This window comes from Octodon degus, unplaced genomic scaffold, assembly GCF_000260255.1.
Source record: "Octodon degus isolate 3935 unplaced genomic scaffold, OctDeg1.0 scaffold00122, whole genome shotgun sequence".
Classification (NCBI taxonomy): domain Eukaryota; kingdom Metazoa; phylum Chordata; class Mammalia; order Rodentia; family Octodontidae; genus Octodon; species Octodon degus.
Genome location: NW_004524698.1, coordinates 7,262,812 through 7,279,369, shown reverse-complemented (window position 1 = coordinate 7,279,369; position 16,558 = coordinate 7,262,812). Strand labels below are relative to the sequence as shown.

At 50.2% G+C, this 16,558-nt stretch overlaps 1 protein-coding gene across 1 annotated transcript in view; it reads left to right on the top strand.

Annotated features, from left to right (window-relative positions):
• The first annotated feature begins 469 nt into the window (after window positions 1-469).
• Window positions 470-16,558, top strand: part of Drg2 (developmentally regulated GTP binding protein 2) — an 18,414-nt gene continuing 2,325 nt past the window's right edge. The window contains exons 1-11 of the mRNA XM_004640295.2: window positions 470-669; window positions 5,104-5,264; window positions 8,181-8,270; window positions 8,909-8,969; window positions 9,544-9,634; window positions 10,255-10,327; window positions 10,446-10,536; window positions 11,125-11,222; window positions 11,701-11,777; window positions 13,056-13,144; window positions 13,862-13,920. Of these exons, the coding sequence (XP_004640352.1) occupies window positions 606-669; window positions 5,104-5,264; window positions 8,181-8,270; window positions 8,909-8,969; window positions 9,544-9,634; window positions 10,255-10,327; window positions 10,446-10,536; window positions 11,125-11,222; window positions 11,701-11,777; window positions 13,056-13,144; window positions 13,862-13,920 (954 nt within the window). The 5' untranslated portion in view covers window positions 470-605. The remainder of the gene's footprint in view (window positions 670-5,103; window positions 5,265-8,180; window positions 8,271-8,908; window positions 8,970-9,543; window positions 9,635-10,254; window positions 10,328-10,445; window positions 10,537-11,124; window positions 11,223-11,700; window positions 11,778-13,055; window positions 13,145-13,861; window positions 13,921-16,558) is intronic.

The following is a 16,558-nucleotide window of genomic DNA, read 5'->3' as shown; positions in this document are numbered from 1 at the left end:
TTGCTGTCAATTGCTGTCTCGGCACGCCCCGGGGGACAGGGCCGGCACGCAGGCCTGGGGATCGAACCCCTGGCCCCTGCGCCTGCTTGCCAGCGCTTTAATTCGCTGAGCTATTTGGCCGGCTCTTGTTTTGTTTTGGAAGGGGCAAGAATCCCACACAGAAGCTGCCTACACTTGGGGAGACGTCGACCTAGGGCACGCAGTGCTAAGTAAGTTGCAGCTCTTGTTTAAAGTGGCAGATGGAACCTGCTCCTAACCACTAGGCGGGTATTCAGCTCAGCGTCCGTTCCTTGTATGAATAAAGCCACCAGCGCCCTCCACTTTAAGCTTCACGGCTGGAGATGCTCTCTTCTGTACCTCGCGGTCCCGCCCCTTTGTAGCTCCGCCCCAGCCCATTCCGGCTGTCAGGAACCACCAGCACAGCGGAACCGATATCGTGTGGCAATCTGCTCCTCGTCGCCCGCCGGACTCTGAATCCCGAAGCACCGGGCGCTCTCGAGGACGCTGTTCTCCGTGGGTTTCCGGCCTCACGCTGCCACCGCCGTCAGACCGGAATTCCCGGTGCCGCTGCTGTCGCCATAAGCGTGCGGATCTTTGCTGCAGCCATGGGGATCTTGGAGAAGATCTCGGAGATCGAAAAGGAGATTGCTCGGACGCAGAAGAACAAGGGTGAGGGCCGTGTCGGCGGGGCCGTCCTTTCTGCCAGCCTCAGTTTTCCAGTCTGTAAAATGGGGGAATGGCCCCAGCGCTGCAGCTGGAGCGGGCTCCGACGCTGCGGAAAAGTGCCGAGGCTTCGCAGGGCATCTGAGGCGGGGTCAGGCAGGAGCAGGCCCCTACACCCCGGTCTGGGGCTGTGGCTATAGCTCAGTGGCGCAGTGCCAGCCTGGCAAACACGAGGTCCTGAGTTCGATTCCCAGTATCCCAAACAACAAAAGACAGCATCCTGGCCTGACTCTCACACCAGATGGCCTGCAGAGAAATACCAGTTCACAAAACAGATAACTGATACAGAAAGAGGGAAGGCCGCTGTTCAAACCTCAGTCTCCTAGTGTCTGGGCCTGAGTTGTTGACTCTTTCCCCTCGTGTGCTTGAAAGGGCAAGAGAAGACTTTTGACCAAAACCACTGGCTGGGAGCCTGGAAGTGGTGTGAGGGGAATCGGGACTTCGGAATTGCAAGGCCTGTGTTTGAATCTTAGCTGCTGTAGGAAGTCGTTTCATCTCGTGGAGCCTCAGTGTCCTGCACGTGAGGATAGAACTTCTGCCCCAGCTTGGTGCACAGCGAAGTGCAGTTAGATGGCATTTCTAGAGCCCGGGGCCAGGCTGAGCATTCAGTGTTTAAAGTTCTCCCCCAGCGTAGATAACAGAAGGCAGCAGCACGTTTGGGCTTCACGTTTTCTGGACTGGGTGGAAAGGTGAGGAAAGAGTAGTGGGGCTGTGAGGAGGCGGTTGCAGTGGCAATCACGGCGTGTTCCTAGGACAGTAAGATCTAGATCAGGAAGGCAGTATGAAATAACGGGTAGGGAACGCCTGGCCAGTCGCATGGGGCTCAGGCCTGCATGAGCAGGAAGCAAGAAACAGGATGACCACAGTGTCTGCTCTCCCGGGGCTCCATAGAGCTATGAGGCTGGCAAGCCGGCGGCTTCAAAGTTCATTCTGTGAATTTTTCCTGAGCTTTTCCCAGTGCTCGGTATGTGGTGAAAGCAACACATACAGCCCTGCCCTCACGGAGCTGCCTTTCATGTCACCAGCTTCTAAACTAGTAATCCAATAGACAAGACAATTTCACCCAGCAGTAAATGTTATCAGCGCAGACCCACGTGATGTAATAGTGGGGGGAGGGGTGAAGGCTGGGATTGGGCCTCTTTAGGTAGAGTGATAGAGAAGACATCTGTGAAGATGGAGCATTTGAACTGAGATATGAAAAAGGAGGAGGAATCAGCCTTGCAAATATCTGGGACAAGATTTTTCTTGGCAGAAAGAACAACTAGTGCAAAGGCCCTTAGTCAGGAACAAATGGTGGCCTGTTTAAGGATCAGAAGTTCTGGGGTTTGGATGTATGAGGAGAGAAGAGGAGCCAATCATGCAGGCCAGGGGGGTACTGCGTCCTGTGCTTAGGGCAGTGGGAACACACAGGAGGGTGTTAAGCAAGGGAGAGACTAGTCTTAATTTCTGTTTTAAAAGTTCCCTCTGAAAGCTGGGCATGGTGGTGCACGCCTGTAATCCCAGTGCTCAGAAGGCTGAGGCAGGAGAATTGCTTTTTTTTTTTTTTTTTTTTTGTGGAACCAGGGATTGAACTCGGGCTCTTGTGCTTGCCAGGGAAGCACTTATTCCACTGAGCCATCTCCCCGGCCCTATGTAATGAGTTTAAAACCAGCCTGAACTACATAGTAAGAACCCTGTCTGAAAAAAAGAAAAGGAAAAAGTTCCTTCTGGCTGTTGTGTTGTTTATAAGACCCAAAGAAAGTAGCTGAGAAGCCCAGGGGAAGCTAGAGATGCGCAGTGGCAGTGGTACACAAAGGGAATGTGAAGGTGATTAAGCCCTCAGCTTCATCTTAGAAATACTCAGTTTATGAGCTGGAATGACAAAAAATGACAGTAGGAACCTGCCTTGACCCTTTTGCTCCCTGCCATCAGTTTACTCATTCTCTTGCCAAAACATATGCTAAATCCTGAATTGAGGAGGTTTGGGATTAACAAACAAGATACATAGTTTCAAATGGAGGTAAGAGCTGTGAGGGCCTGAGCAGGGCAGGGCTTTACCATAGGTAGTAACAGTAGCCAGTTTTCATTGGGCACTTACCACGTCTGCAGAAAGTTCTTGTCATTAATACTGCTGACATCAGGCTCTGCAGGTTAAGATGCTAACACACAAGACGAGAAACAACTTTTGCTAAGTAAAACACTCAGAAATGGCCTGGTGGGATTTCCGCTCAGACTCCGCAACCTCCCGTGACACTGCCCCTCCCATCATGGCCCCCTGAGACTGGGGAGCCCCTTTGAAGAGGCAGCATTTGCACTCTGGGAAGGTGGTTGAGATGCAGGAATAGCAGGTTCAAAAGTCCCAGAGCAGGAACGAGATCAGCTTGTACAGGGAAGGGCAGAAAGTCACTCTGTCTAGATACAGTGGCGAGGTTGGAGAAGGCAGGGGCCAGGTCATGATGAGTCCTGATTCTCAGTCTCAACCGCAGCCCTTTCATTGAAAAGATTTTGTGACATCTAAAGATTTAATTCTCTATCACGATCATTCTGGGAGGCTGAGACAGGAGGATCAAAAGTTCGAGCACAACCCAGGCAACTTAAAAAAAACCTTATTTGGGCTGGTGAGATGGCTCAGTGGTCTAAAGCACCTACTTAGAACAAGCTTAGCAAAGAATAGGGACCGCGGTTCAATCCCCCAGCACCACATGCCAGCCAGCCCTGCCCCCTGGTGGGCTGAGCTGGCCACACACACACACACACACACACACACACATAAATAAATAAATTTTTTAAAAAATTAAAAAAATAAAAAAATTTAAAAAAAACCTTATTTATCCATAATTTGAAAAACATCAATGTGATAATTAGTAATATAGAAGAGAAGAAAAGGGTAATAATTTTATTTATTTATTATTTTATGTATTTATATTTTAAATTTTTTATTTATTTATTTGGTACAGGATCTCATTACACAGCTCGGACTTGTAGTGAACCTCCTGTCTCAGCCTCCCTGGCACTAGGATTACCGATGTGCACCACCACGCCCGGTTTCCGTGCCCATTAAGCATGCCCAGAGTTCCCAGGCCTGCACAGCATGTGGTGCTAGGGCTTGAACCGGATCCTTGCATTTGCCAGGCAGATGCTTAGACTGTCAAACTATCTCTCTGGCCCTTTAATTAATTAATTTATTTTTTGAGATAGGGTTTCATGATGTAGCCCAGGCTGGCCTCAACCTCCTGCCAATCCTGCCCCCACCTCCCAAGTACCGGGATTACAGGCATGCACCACCATGCCAGGTTAAGAAAGTTATGTATTTATTTATTTATTTATTTATTTGTTTGTTTGTATTTTAGGGAAGGGTCTACAGAGTATTCAGGGTCTCACTACTAGATCAGACTCGTAGTGATCCACCTGTTTACAGCCTCCCAAGGGCTGGGACTACAGGCGTGTGCCACCATGCCCAGTCTCAGTGGCCGACTCAGCATGCCCCAGGGGCGCGGCCGGCACAGCAGGCCAGGAGACTGAACACCCGGCCCCTGCTCCTGCTTGCTGGTGCTTTAATCTGCTGAGCTACTTGGCCAGTCCAAGAAAGTAATTTATGATTAAAAAATATACATATAGTGTTTATTTCACAATGTTAATACTGGGGGCTGTCAAGAAACGAGAGATTTACAAAGAAGCAGTGAAATGCACACAGCTTTAGAAGCAAAGGGGACGTGGCTACCGTAATGCAAATCAGTGCGGAGGAGCTTTGCGGCCGCTCAGATGTCCCCTAGAGGCATGGCTGCGGCAGCCTGGCCTCTCAGGGTGGTAGAGTTCAAGCAAAGCATGATACTGCCCCCAACTGTACACAGTAGTTGCATTCCTGAGGATTTCAGTGCCTCTTAATATTGCAAAAAATGCTCTGCATTTACATGTCAGTAGTTATGTTTTAGGCCCCAGAAAACCTAACCCAAGTTTTCCCCCTGTGGATGTCTCTGGAGCATGACAAGTCATGTGGAACCCATGAAATTCTTACCTGTGTAAGTGTGACCCATAGCTGTAGGACAGGGCTAGCCTCCCTGTTCCCTGCCCAATAGATGCCAACACTGACTTCACTATCAGAGTGAACAGAACACACCCTCCAGGTTTCCAGGATGCCTCTAGGACGTGGTGCTGCCCCACTGCAAAGCCACTGACCCAGGTGGTAAGATGTCAACAAGAAGGAGACCTTATTCTGAAGCAAGCTAGGGTTGGGGGGAGGGTCATTTCAAGCAAAGGGTGGTTTTTTTCTTTCTTGGTCCCTTTAACAGTGATAGCTGTGTGATTCTGATGTTCCTGGCCAACACCTGACATGTGTGGGACCCCGCCTGACCTACCAAACTTGGCTACCTGGACATTTACCTTCTGTCTTATGTCTTTTAGCTACTGAGTATCACCTGGGCCTGCTGAAAGCAAAACTCGCCAAGTATCGGGCCCAGCTCCTGGAACCGTCCAAATCAGCCTCATCCAAAGGAGAGGGCTTCGATGTCATGAAGTCAGGTGATGCTCGTGTGGCACTGATTGGATTTCCCTCTGTGGGTAAGGTCAGTGATGGTCATTGTGGGCCTTCCAGACATCCCCCTCAGTGTCTTTTTGGATTAGCTCCAGGGCCAGAGAAGACCCACCTCTCCCTGGATCAGGTCTTACCCCTTCATCATCTTGACCCAGAGCATGTTTCCCTCCTACTGGCAGGAATGGCTCCACTCAATCTTGCAACTTAGTTTAATGAATGTGAAGCTTATGCCAGGCTTTATGTCCAGTTCTGGAGTTGCAGAGGGGAATAAGAGCAGAATTCTGCCTCTGCCCACACAGAACTCTAGTTCTCTGAGAGAAAGGGCAGTAAGCAAATACAAACAGGATATACTAAGCGATGAGCCAGGGCTGGCAGTGAGACAGGCAAGGTCCTGTGAGTCATATGAGGCTCTGGGAAGGCTTCTTTAATAAGTGGCTGTTTGAGCAGAGTTCAGAGGAGATGCAGGCATTTTCAGGGCCGTGGTGAGAACCTTCTGGGCAGAAGGAACAATGAAGACAGAGGCTCTTGTAGGGAGTTTGCCTGGTGTTCGGGTGTGGGGATTGGGGTCAGGGCAGTTGGGTCTGCAGAGCATAAGGGAGGACAGGAGAGACAAGTTCAAGAAAACAGATCCTTGGAACTGTCGGACTGGCTTGGGATGAATCACTGCAGAGAGTTTCCTCAATTTTTCTTTCTTTTTTTTTTTTTTTTTTTTTTTTATACTGGGGACTGAACCCAGAGCCACTGAGCCACATCCCCAGCTTTTTTAATGTATTTAGTACAGGGTCTCACTACATAGATTGGACTCATAGTGATCCTCCTGTTTTCAGCCTCCCAAATGCTGGGATTACAGGCCACCATGCCCAATCCCAGTCACCCTCTCAGTGCGCTCCAGGGCTGGCATGGCTTGTGGTGCCGGGGATCGAACCCTGGTCCCTGCACTCTGCTTAAGCAGACGCTTTAGCCCACTAAGCTATCTAACCAGCCCAATCCTCCTGTTTTCAACCTGCCCAGCACAGGGATTGCCGGGGTGCGCCCTCACAACTGGAATGAGCAGTCTCAGCGCACCCTGGCGTTGGGGCCGGCGAGGCATGTAGGACTCCTCAGTTTCTTTTGAAAGCTTTTCAGTTTTGTTGTAAAATCCATATTCATTCATTCATTTATTGATTTTTGTGAAGAGTAAGCGTCCTTGTAGAGTTTTGAGAAAAAAGTCAAAATCTGACTTTTTAAAATAGATTTAATTTTAGAGTAGTTCTTTATAAAAATAATTACAAACATAATCATTGTTCCCACACATCCTACACCTGGTTTCCAGTGTCTTGCACAAGAATAGCAAACATGTCACTACTAGCAGACCAATGGTGAGCTCCTGTTACCAACGCAGCTACACCTTGTTCCCATTTCCTGATTTTTACCCCGCTATCCTGGATCAGGTATCAAGCCTAGCAGACAGTTTCTTAGGCATGCCTTGATTTGATGACCTTGATTCATTTGAGGAGGACTAATGAGGTATTTTGTAGAAATACCCTCAAGGGAGGTTTGGGTGATATTTTTCTGGAACTTCGATTGAGGTTCTGGGTTAGGGAGGAGCCCTCATCGGTCAGGTGTGCTTTATTATTGCATCATCCTGAGGGTATGTACTGTCAAAGGACTTTTTACTCTTGATGTTGACCTCAGCCACCTGGCCAAGGTGGTGTGCACTGGGCTTCTGCCCTGCAGTGTCTCCTTTCTCTTCCCTCTACCACATGGTATCCTTTGGAGGGGATCAGGATGTAAAGCCTACTCCTACAGGGTCTGGTGTCAGAGCCACCTCCTTCAGAGGAGAGCCACATAAATTATTTGTAATTTTGCTGGTGGAAGCCTTTTTTCCTTTGTTCCATTTACTTGGCTTTGTTGTTTGTTATTTCTGTTGCTGAAGATAGAACTCAGGCCCTTGTGCATACTGACCCTAAGCTGTACCACTGATCTGTTCCCTTAGCCCCATATTTATTAGTTTTATTTAGTCATTGATATGTTTATGTGCTGGCGTGTGTATTTATATTATACTTTACTCTAATCCCATACCTTGTTCTTCTGTTGCTCAGATAGTCCTAGCCTTGGAGGATTTTTTATTTATTTTTGTGCTCCTGGGGGTAGAACCTGGCAAGCATTCTACCATGGAGCCACATCCCCAGCCCGACTTCTTTGATGTGCTCTCATCATTGTGATTTTCTTTTCTTTTTTTCTTTTTAATATTTATTTATTTATTTATTTATTTAGTGTGTGTGTGTGTGTGTGTGTGTGTGGCCAGCTCAGCCCACCAGGGGGCGGGCTGGCTAGCATGTGGTGCTGGGGGATTGAACCGCGGTCCCTGTGCTTTGCTAAGCTTGTTCTAAGTAGGTGCTTTAGACCACTGAGCCATCTCACCAGCCCCATTGTGATTTTCATAGCATGTCCTCACTGTCACTACAAGATGCTTAAAGCCCATTTTATCTATTCCCAGCCCTCTCTCCCAGTTCTCCAGAGTCAGGGTTCCTTTAATTGGAAAATGATATTGAAACCAAGATCTAGGTGGTGACTTACTTTTTAACAGAATCACTGGATTCAGTGCAGTTAACAGACAGCAATGGGACAAGGTGGCTGGACAGGCCAGTGGTGAGACTGCTCAAATGCAGGCTACGGGAGAAATAGTTGGGCTTGCAACATGTGCTGGGCAGCTTGTGAGCAAACTCACTAAACAACTTGTGGAGGGGTTCAGCACAGGGGAGAGGGACAACAAGGGCCATTTCTCAAGTACATGTTGCAGACTGGATAGTTTCCTTTAGTTTTACCTACTGCTTGTGTAGCTGGTATGCATATCAGAGAGAGATTGATAGAGGCTGCTGTGGTTTATCGATGACTTTGCCCCTTGGGACCCTCCCAGGAGACTGGGATGAGATTCCTCAGTGCAGTGACCTTTTTTATCTCCTAGTCCACCTTCCTGAGTCTGATGACCTCCACGGCCAGTGAAGCTGCCTCCTATGAGTTCACCACTCTGACGTGTATCCCTGGGGTCATTGAAGTAAGTGGGTGTGCTGGGCCTCAAAAGGTGAGGGAGTGTGTGTTTGGATTTGTGCAGATACTTGTCATGTGGGCGAGTCTGAGGATGGGTGTCCTGTGTGGAGCAGGTGTCCTGTGAGGAGCCTACCTGGGCATGGAGCCTTGCTTTATTCCAGAAGGTTGGGCTAGCATACGGCAGCTCTGCAGAGTACCTCTGTGTTCCACTCCCCCTACCCAGCTCTGGTCGCTGCTGCTGGTTGATTGGGTCCTTCTGTCTCCTTTAATGCACCCAAGCCTTGTGTAACTGGTATGTAGCTTGAGCCTACACCTAAGCTTTGGGCTGTGCTTGCCTTGGGCAGTGTGTGCTATGGCCTTGAGTCTCCCTGTGAGGAGATTTATTTTTGAGGGGCTTTTCCATCAGCAGTGATTGCTATGGAGCAGGCAGATGCAAGAGCCCTCCTCACATGCTGCTCAGCTCCTAGGCTGTGGTCCGTGCTGGGCGGAGGTGGTGGTGAGGCTTCACTGGGCCACAGTTGGCACCTGCATTTCCCATTTCCCTTTGTAGGGCAGCTACAGAGCCCCAGAGATGCGTCCTAGATCCAGCAGGCCCTTCATAGAGTGGCCAAGCCTTGTCTTACCCTCTTCTCTTCTGCTTCCTAGTACAAAGGTGCCAATATTCAGCTCCTGGACCTTCCTGGAATCATTGAAGGCGCTGCACAAGGTGGGAGGCAGGGCAGGCAGGGAGACTAACCGGAACTTTGTCACTGATTATGGACACTGGGCATGACTGTCATGGAGATGAGTCTGATTCCCGATTCCATTACTTCCTTTTCCAGAAAGCACAGGCTCAATTTAATTTCAGATGCTGTTGTCCTACTAGTTTTGTGATTCTGGGCAAGGGATTGAGTATCTCTGGGCCAAGCTTCAGTTTCCTTACCTGTGAAATGGGCAAGCTAATAGTGAATTCGCAGCATAGTCATGAGAATTAAGTGGGGGAAATGGTCAGGGTGTGTCTAGACTGAGCCTGCTAGAAGGAAGGGACAGGACAGAATATCCCTTATTATCCTGTTAAGATGGTAACTTCTAAAATAAGTGCTCATGAATAAAATAATTTGTTAATTGAAGCATGCCAAGGAATTCACAGCATAGGGGTTGCGTGTTGTCGAGACCCTGGTGTATTAGTAAAGGACAGAGGTGACAGTACTCTGGGGTGTTATGGCTGTCTGAAGGTCACATGGGTATTTCTATGTAGCTGTACCTTACAGAAGTGTAACCAACTCCTTTTATCTGTCCAGGGAAAGGTCGGGGCCGGCAGGTGATCGCCGTGGCACGCACAGCTGATGTTGTCATCATGATGCTTGATGCCACCAAGGGAGAGGTGCAGAGGTCTGCTTGGTGGGGCGGGGTGTCGGCTCACATGTGTAGGGAAGGCCCACGCATCCCTGAGCTCATGGTGGGTGGTCTGTGAGTGCCAGGCCCTCACACGTGGGAGTGTTGGCAGTGCTGTCCAGAGCTGTTCAGCACCACCGAGCTGGGGCCATACTCTTCTGACTGTGTCCAGCCAACACAAGGACAGCTTGGGCTGGGGGGAAGATTAAGGAGCATGGCCTAGCTCTGGTACCTACCTGAAGAAATCTGGGTGCCCTGGGTGCTGCCCTAAGAGCCTGCACTCAAGAGACAGAAGTCTCAGGCCTTCCTACACCTGCCAAGGAAGGCACATGCCAGCCTGCCTCTACACCAGGTTCATGAGGTGTCTGGAAGCCAAGCCAGCACCTCCCCTGCTCATCCCCTGGGGGCTTGTACTAAGCCTGTACCTGACAGGTACACCCAGTCAACCTCCTCTTGACTGTGGCGGAGGGCTTGAGGAAAGTTGAGAAAGAGTGTCCCTGGGCTGTTGTGAAGGGAGGCCAAGGGAATTGGTCTCCACTGGGGTTGGCTGGGGTCACATGGGATCTGTACAACCTTCTGCAGGACAGCAGGTAAGGGGCTTGTGGTCCTGTGTTTAGGTCTCTACTGGAGAAAGAACTAGAGTCGGTGGGCATCCGCCTCAATAAGCACAAACCCAACATCTATTTCAAGGTAGGTTATCCCTGACCAGAGCTGTGTAGCTTTGGGACTCAGTGGCTTCCATGAGGACTATGGGATTGTCATTGCTGACCCTTTGTCACCAGCTCTCCCTGTTCCTCTCCTGCTCTAGCCCAAGAAAGGTGGAGGCATCTCCTTTAACTCAACAGTCACATTGACCCAGTGCTCAGAGAAGCTGGTGCAGCTTATCCTACACGAGTACAGTATCCTTCCTGAAGAGGGAGGGGGCCTGAGTTAGGAGGTCACATGGCCGCAGAAGCAAGGGGTCAGCCAGGGGCTCCTGTGCCATCTTGGCAGCCAAGAGAAAAAAGCTCTAGCCTGGCTACACAAGACTTCCTGGGCTGCAGCCATGCACCTCATGTGATTTCCTGGCTCCTCATTCTAGACACTGGTAGTTAGATGACCAAGTGGGTGTGAGCCCTGGACAACCAGAGGTGTGCAGGCAGCCGTCAAGAGCAAGTGCATGTGTAGAGCAGGTTGCACAAGCCAGCTTTCACAAAGTGCTGGGGGGCGGGGGGGGGTGTGTGGAAGTACTTTGGGAATTCTAGAAATACATTTTCTCTGCCAATAGAAGATTTAAATTGTTGTTTGAAACTTCTGTATATTGTGATTCAGGAATTGGGAAATGAGAGCGGTCCTCATAGTTTAAAATCTTGTAAAACCTTGCAAGTCAATCGATTATGGCCTCAGGCTCCTCCAGTCTGCTTAGTTCCTGTGTGGCTCTTTGGGGCCTCTGGTGAAGAGCGGCAGAGGCTTCTGGTGCACAGGTTGCCCTTAATCTGAGCCCTCAGAGATCTTCAATGCAGAAGTGCTTTTCCGAGAAGACTGCTCCCCAGATGAGTTCATCGATGTGATTGTGGGCAACCGGGTGTACATGCCTTGCCTGTATGTAAGTGGTACTGCTACCCACGGTGCCAGTGCGAGAGAGGTGCTGTGACTCCAGGCCTTGCAGCCTCTCCTCTGAGTGCATCTGCTGAGCTCCCATGATCCTGATGGCTGGGGCCCTCTGGCCTTGCCCCAGCTGGGCTTCTGAGAGGAGCAGAGGGAGCCAAAGGCTCTTCTATCCCTTCCTTCCCTCTGCTTCAGTGGTTGCTGGGTCCTGCAGACATGGAATGCTGTAAACCAGGGTTCCAGTCTGCCTTTCCTTGTAAGGGTCTAGCTGCCCCTTAGCCTTTCCAGTCTTGAATCAGGGGAGGGAGACCCCATGTTCCCCCGGCCTCTGGTCTCCTGACCTCTCTCTGCAGTAGGAGATCCTATATCAGGAGCTTTAGGAGGCCCCATGGGCAAGTATGGCCCTGTGAAGCCCTGTCCTGGACTTCTCTGATCCTTTTTTCCACCATGGCTCACCTCTGCCTTTTCAATCTCAGGTGTATAACAAAATCGACCAGATCTCCATGGAAGAAGTGGACCGCCTGGCTCGCAAACCCAACAGTGTGGTCATCAGGTGAGGCTCTGACATCCTGCTGCCCTGCTGTCCTGTGTTCTGAGCCCAGGAGATAGGCCTCTTGGTCACCTCAGCTGGGAGGGAGAAAGCCAGCCACTTCCAGCTGCGTGTGACCTCATGAAGCACACCCAATGTCTGCCCTCAGGGAAGCCCCTCTGTTCATGAGGCCCCGGAAATTCTGTAGGAAAGACACCCTATAGCTGCTAATGCCATTAGCCTTTCTGTAGTGTCTGGTGGGGTCTATCTAGTTAAGAATTCAGAGGATTTCAACACAAAGGCTAGATGGTTAACAGGCTTTTTAGCTTTGTAGTGAATCAGTCTCTTAGGAAGCCCTATGTATAATGGCCTTTCCTGGTACTTTGTAAGCTATGATTTCTGTCTGACCACAGCTCAGAGGAAAAAGGGAACTAAGCTCTCCTATGTGTGTGTGGGGTGTCTCCCTGTTCCCTGTGCTTCATTGCTGGATGGGTTCAGGGATGCTGCCCTTCCTGCCTGTGCTCTGGCCCATAGCCATTACACTTCCATCACCACCCTGTGAGACTGCTCCTGGGTTGGACTGAATACTCTATTTTTCTGGTTTCTTGGCTCAACTCTGCCACTCCCAGCAAGGCCTAATTTGTAGGAACAAGATGCCCTGGGGCGACGTGGGGGTGGTTTGTGCAAATGACAGGTGAACACTATTGCCTGGGTGTTACAGCCACATGGCCAAGAGCAGTATCCCTCCCAGGGGCAGCCTCAACTCCTCTCTTGTCTTCTGCTTCCTGGGCCCCTTGTGATGCCTGAGGACATGCTTGTCCTCAGAGCACAAAGAGCATGGACACTACTTGCTCATGCTCACAATGACTCTTCCAGAGGTCCTGTTCAGTCTCAGTGCTGTGAGTCAAGTTAGGGGCCACCCATGTTTGGCTGTCCCCAGGAACTGGGTCTCTCCCTCTTCATGCTAGAAACCCCGTGTGTTGCCCTAGGCCTTCAGCAGCCTCCTTCCTTACTGGAAAGAGTCCCTGGCCTGGCCCATCTCCCCATCACAGGCCCAGGTACTGTGGGCACTCCCTAGAGCCCAGTTGTGCTGCCCCTAGAAGAGATGCTAGGTTCTGTGGGATATAACTGTCATAGGTGACAAGAAGTAATGGTAATGGAAGCATTCAGCTGCCATCAGGATAACAGGCTTTTTCCCAATGGGTATTAGTGGGACCACACGGGCCTTGATGCCCATGCCTGGCCATGGAGGTCATCCTTTCTAACAGTGAGAAACAGAAACCATGTCCTTTTTCCCTATAGCTGCGGCATGAAGCTGAACCTGGATTATCTGCTGGAGATGCTCTGGGAGTACTTAGCCCTGACCTGCATCTATACTAAGAAGAGAGGACGTGAGTCAGCTAGGGTCCCACTCAAGAAATGGCTGAGCATCATCCTCTCTAGAGAGTTGCCAGCCTGTGTACAGCACGCTGAGACCTGGGCTAACTTGCCTGTCGGAACAGGATGCTATTGTCTTTTGCCAAGGCTGGTGGAGACTTCAGATTGAGACCCATGGCAGGGAATACTGAGTGATTGGACTTCTGATCTTGAAGCTGCCCTGGGTTCCCCCGCTGGCCATAGCAGCCCCTGATCTCCTGACCTCTCTCTGCAGTAGAAGACCCTGTTTCAGAATCTTTAGAAAGCTTTTCCATGTCCACATCTCATGCAGACCTATACTCCCAGGTCCCAGGGATCCAGCTTCTGAGTTCTGGGCAGTTTCTGTCAACCCTTACCTAGGCAGTAAGGGAAGAGTTACAGATTCCCCACCTAAACTCCAGCAACCACTCACTTCTGCCCATTCAGCCCAGATGCTCCAAGTGTTTCCACATGTGCTATTACAGCTGACAGAGTGGCAAGCATGTGAGTTCTGGATTTCGGTTTTAATTTTTTGTTGAGGTCAAAATTGTAGCAGGCAACACAGGATTTTATCCTGGGGGTATACCAGAGAGGGACAAGTTAGGCCAAGGACAGATGAGAAGGGTCCTGCAGTGAGCAGTGCCCTGTGAAAAGGAATCCTAAAGCAACTCAGCCATGACTGGTTGTCACTGTCCCCCATCTCTTACCCACAGAGAGGCCTGACTTCACAGATGCCATCATTCTCCGTAAAGGGGCCTCTGTAGAGCATGTGGTGAGTTAAATCCTCCCAAGAGGAGGGCCTAGAACCTCAGGGGACTGGGAAATCTATTCTGGGATGCTTGCAGTGGGGCAGGGTGGGGCTCTTGGATACTTAAGTGGGCTCTAGAGTCAGGCCAGGATTATGTCCATACCACCCCTTCTTTGCTGCATCTCAGCCTCCATCCCTTTTGTGAGGTGGGGTGATATTATTTGTCTCCATGAGTACTTAGTGGGTCATATTGAGTGAGGGCAAGAGTATAGGACTCTTGGCACATCTCCTGGCACTGGAGCAGTGGTCATGTCACCCTGCTCCCAATGCTGTAGTCCATTTGGGGCCTGCAATCTCTGGCCATTCCAGCATTCAGTCCAGGAGAGCCATTGCCCCTGATGTTTTTATGTGGATAGTCAGTTTGAGTTTCTCCAGGGGACTTTGAGCAGTGAGTGGGAGAGACCCTTGGATCTACTTCTACCCTCCTATCTAGTGGCAGAACTGGCCAGAGCTCAGAGTTGCCACCTGCTATGTCTCCTCAGCCCCTAGCCTAGCCTAGCCCCACCCCCTGGTTCAGTGTAGCCTTGGCTGCTTCCTACCTTTAGCATACATGTTTGTATGTATGTATATATGTATGCTTTTTGAGATGGGGTCTTGCAATGCAGTTCAGGGTGGCCTTGAATTCACTATGTAGCCCAGACTGGCCTCAAATTCACTGTGATTCTCCCACCTCATCCTCCCATGTAGTGGGATTATGGGCCTGTCCCACCGTGCCTGGCTCTCAGCACACATTTATTGAGAGTAAACAGTAGACACAGAAGATGTGGGAGGGTGGCACTGGGGGCATACTGGGATCAAGAAGGCAGGTCACACGAGGTATATTGGCTTACCCTTGGTGACCAAGATGGGAGTATCCCAGTCAGGGCACCCTGGGTTCAGTGTGGGCAGGCACTTCTCCCTGCCCCAGATGACCCTATAGGAGTAGGTGGTGGCTACAGCTCAGATGAGGCTTAGGTCACACAGCCATCTTCCTTAGCTCTTATTTTCTTAGATTTTGTTTTCCTCTAGTCCATTTCATCTCAGACTGTGTATTTTGGAGACAAGGAATGTTGTAAGGCCCAGCCATCCCGGCTGTCACTCAGAACGGCAATGACCAAGCCTGCGATCTGGTCTCACGCATCCATTCATTTCGCAAACCCCTGTGCTAGCCTCAAGATGCTTAGCCATACATCCTCAAAGCCCAGGCTTGAAATGTAGCAGGCAGAGATGAGACAAGGAGATAGCACTCTCTTGTGTCCCTCAGTCCCTCACAAGACCTCCCTGTTGGAGCCCCTGTTCCACAGGCCTGTTCTGGAATCTTTTAGCTGTAGGATCCCCTGCTGGGAGCCCAACAGGCTGTTGGGCTTCTAGCCATTCCTAGGGCCACCTTGTACTTTTGGTAGAGTTTCATCTTCTCAGGCACAGCTGCTTGCCCAGTAGGATATAGGGCTTTAGCCATGTCTCAGGAAGATTGGACATCAGGAGGGGAATGGTGGAATATATAGTAGGAAAAGAAAACACAAAGGCTTAGCGGCAGCAGTGAGGGTGGGGAATGAACAGGTAGTAGGCCTAGTATGCCAGGGCAAAAAGAAGCTGGTGGGGTGGGAAGGGGCTTTGGAAGCCTGGCTCAGAACCCAGACTTTGTCCCAGCAAGGCCTTCCCTTCAGTGATCACCTCCTTCCCTACTCAACATCTTCACAAGTTCTTCTTCCTAGGACATTAAGCTGACTCTGGTACCACCAAGTATAAGTAAAAGGCCTTCTATCCAGGGAGTTACAGCCCAGATGCTGACTGGAGACCCAACATAGACGAGCAACCAAATCTGAAGTCAGGCAACAGTTCCCCCGTCCCGTGCTTCAGCTTTGTAGTCTAGGGATTGCAGTCCCCCAGGGCTGTCAGCATGTATCCAGCCCTAACCCGGGATCCCTGGTGGTGGGAGCTGATGGAGTGCAGCACTGAAAGCTGCACGTAGTGGGGTCATGGTGAGGAGCCCTGGTGCAGAGGCTGCAGGAGTGCTGGAAGGAACAAGACCTAGCGGGCTCCAAGGAGGGTCTTTCTGTCCCTGACACATTTTCTGTCTTTCTTACAAGCGCAGCCTTCGGGGATGACATTCCATTCTCCACCTAATATTAGAGATATGAGTGCAGGGAGATACTGTGCCGTGAAAACCATAGAGCAAGCTCCATGGCCAATGGTTCCGCTGAAAACACTCAGCTTCACGTCAGGGACCCCAGGGCGTGGTCCAGCCTGTGGCAAAAGGCAGAGCTCCTGTCCTCTTGGCCTCAAGCAAGCACTCATCTACTGCTCCAAAAGCCTTTGGGGTTTCAAAATAGTCCAAGTGACTGTGTGACCCTGTTTTGTTAAATTTCACCTGTTTAGGTTAACTTTTGAGAGAAAGTAGGCAAGCTGAATGGAATTTATTTTTATTTTTTTTTAAACTGATTTATTTTTTTTTTAATATTTATTTATTTTTTATTTATTACATTTATTTATTGTGTGTGTGTGTGTGTGTGTGTGTGTGGCCAGCTCAGCCCACCAGGGGGCGGGTCTGGCTGGCATGTGGTGCTGGGGATCGAACTGCGGTCCCTGTGCTTTGCCAAGCTTGTTTCAAGTAGGTGCTTTA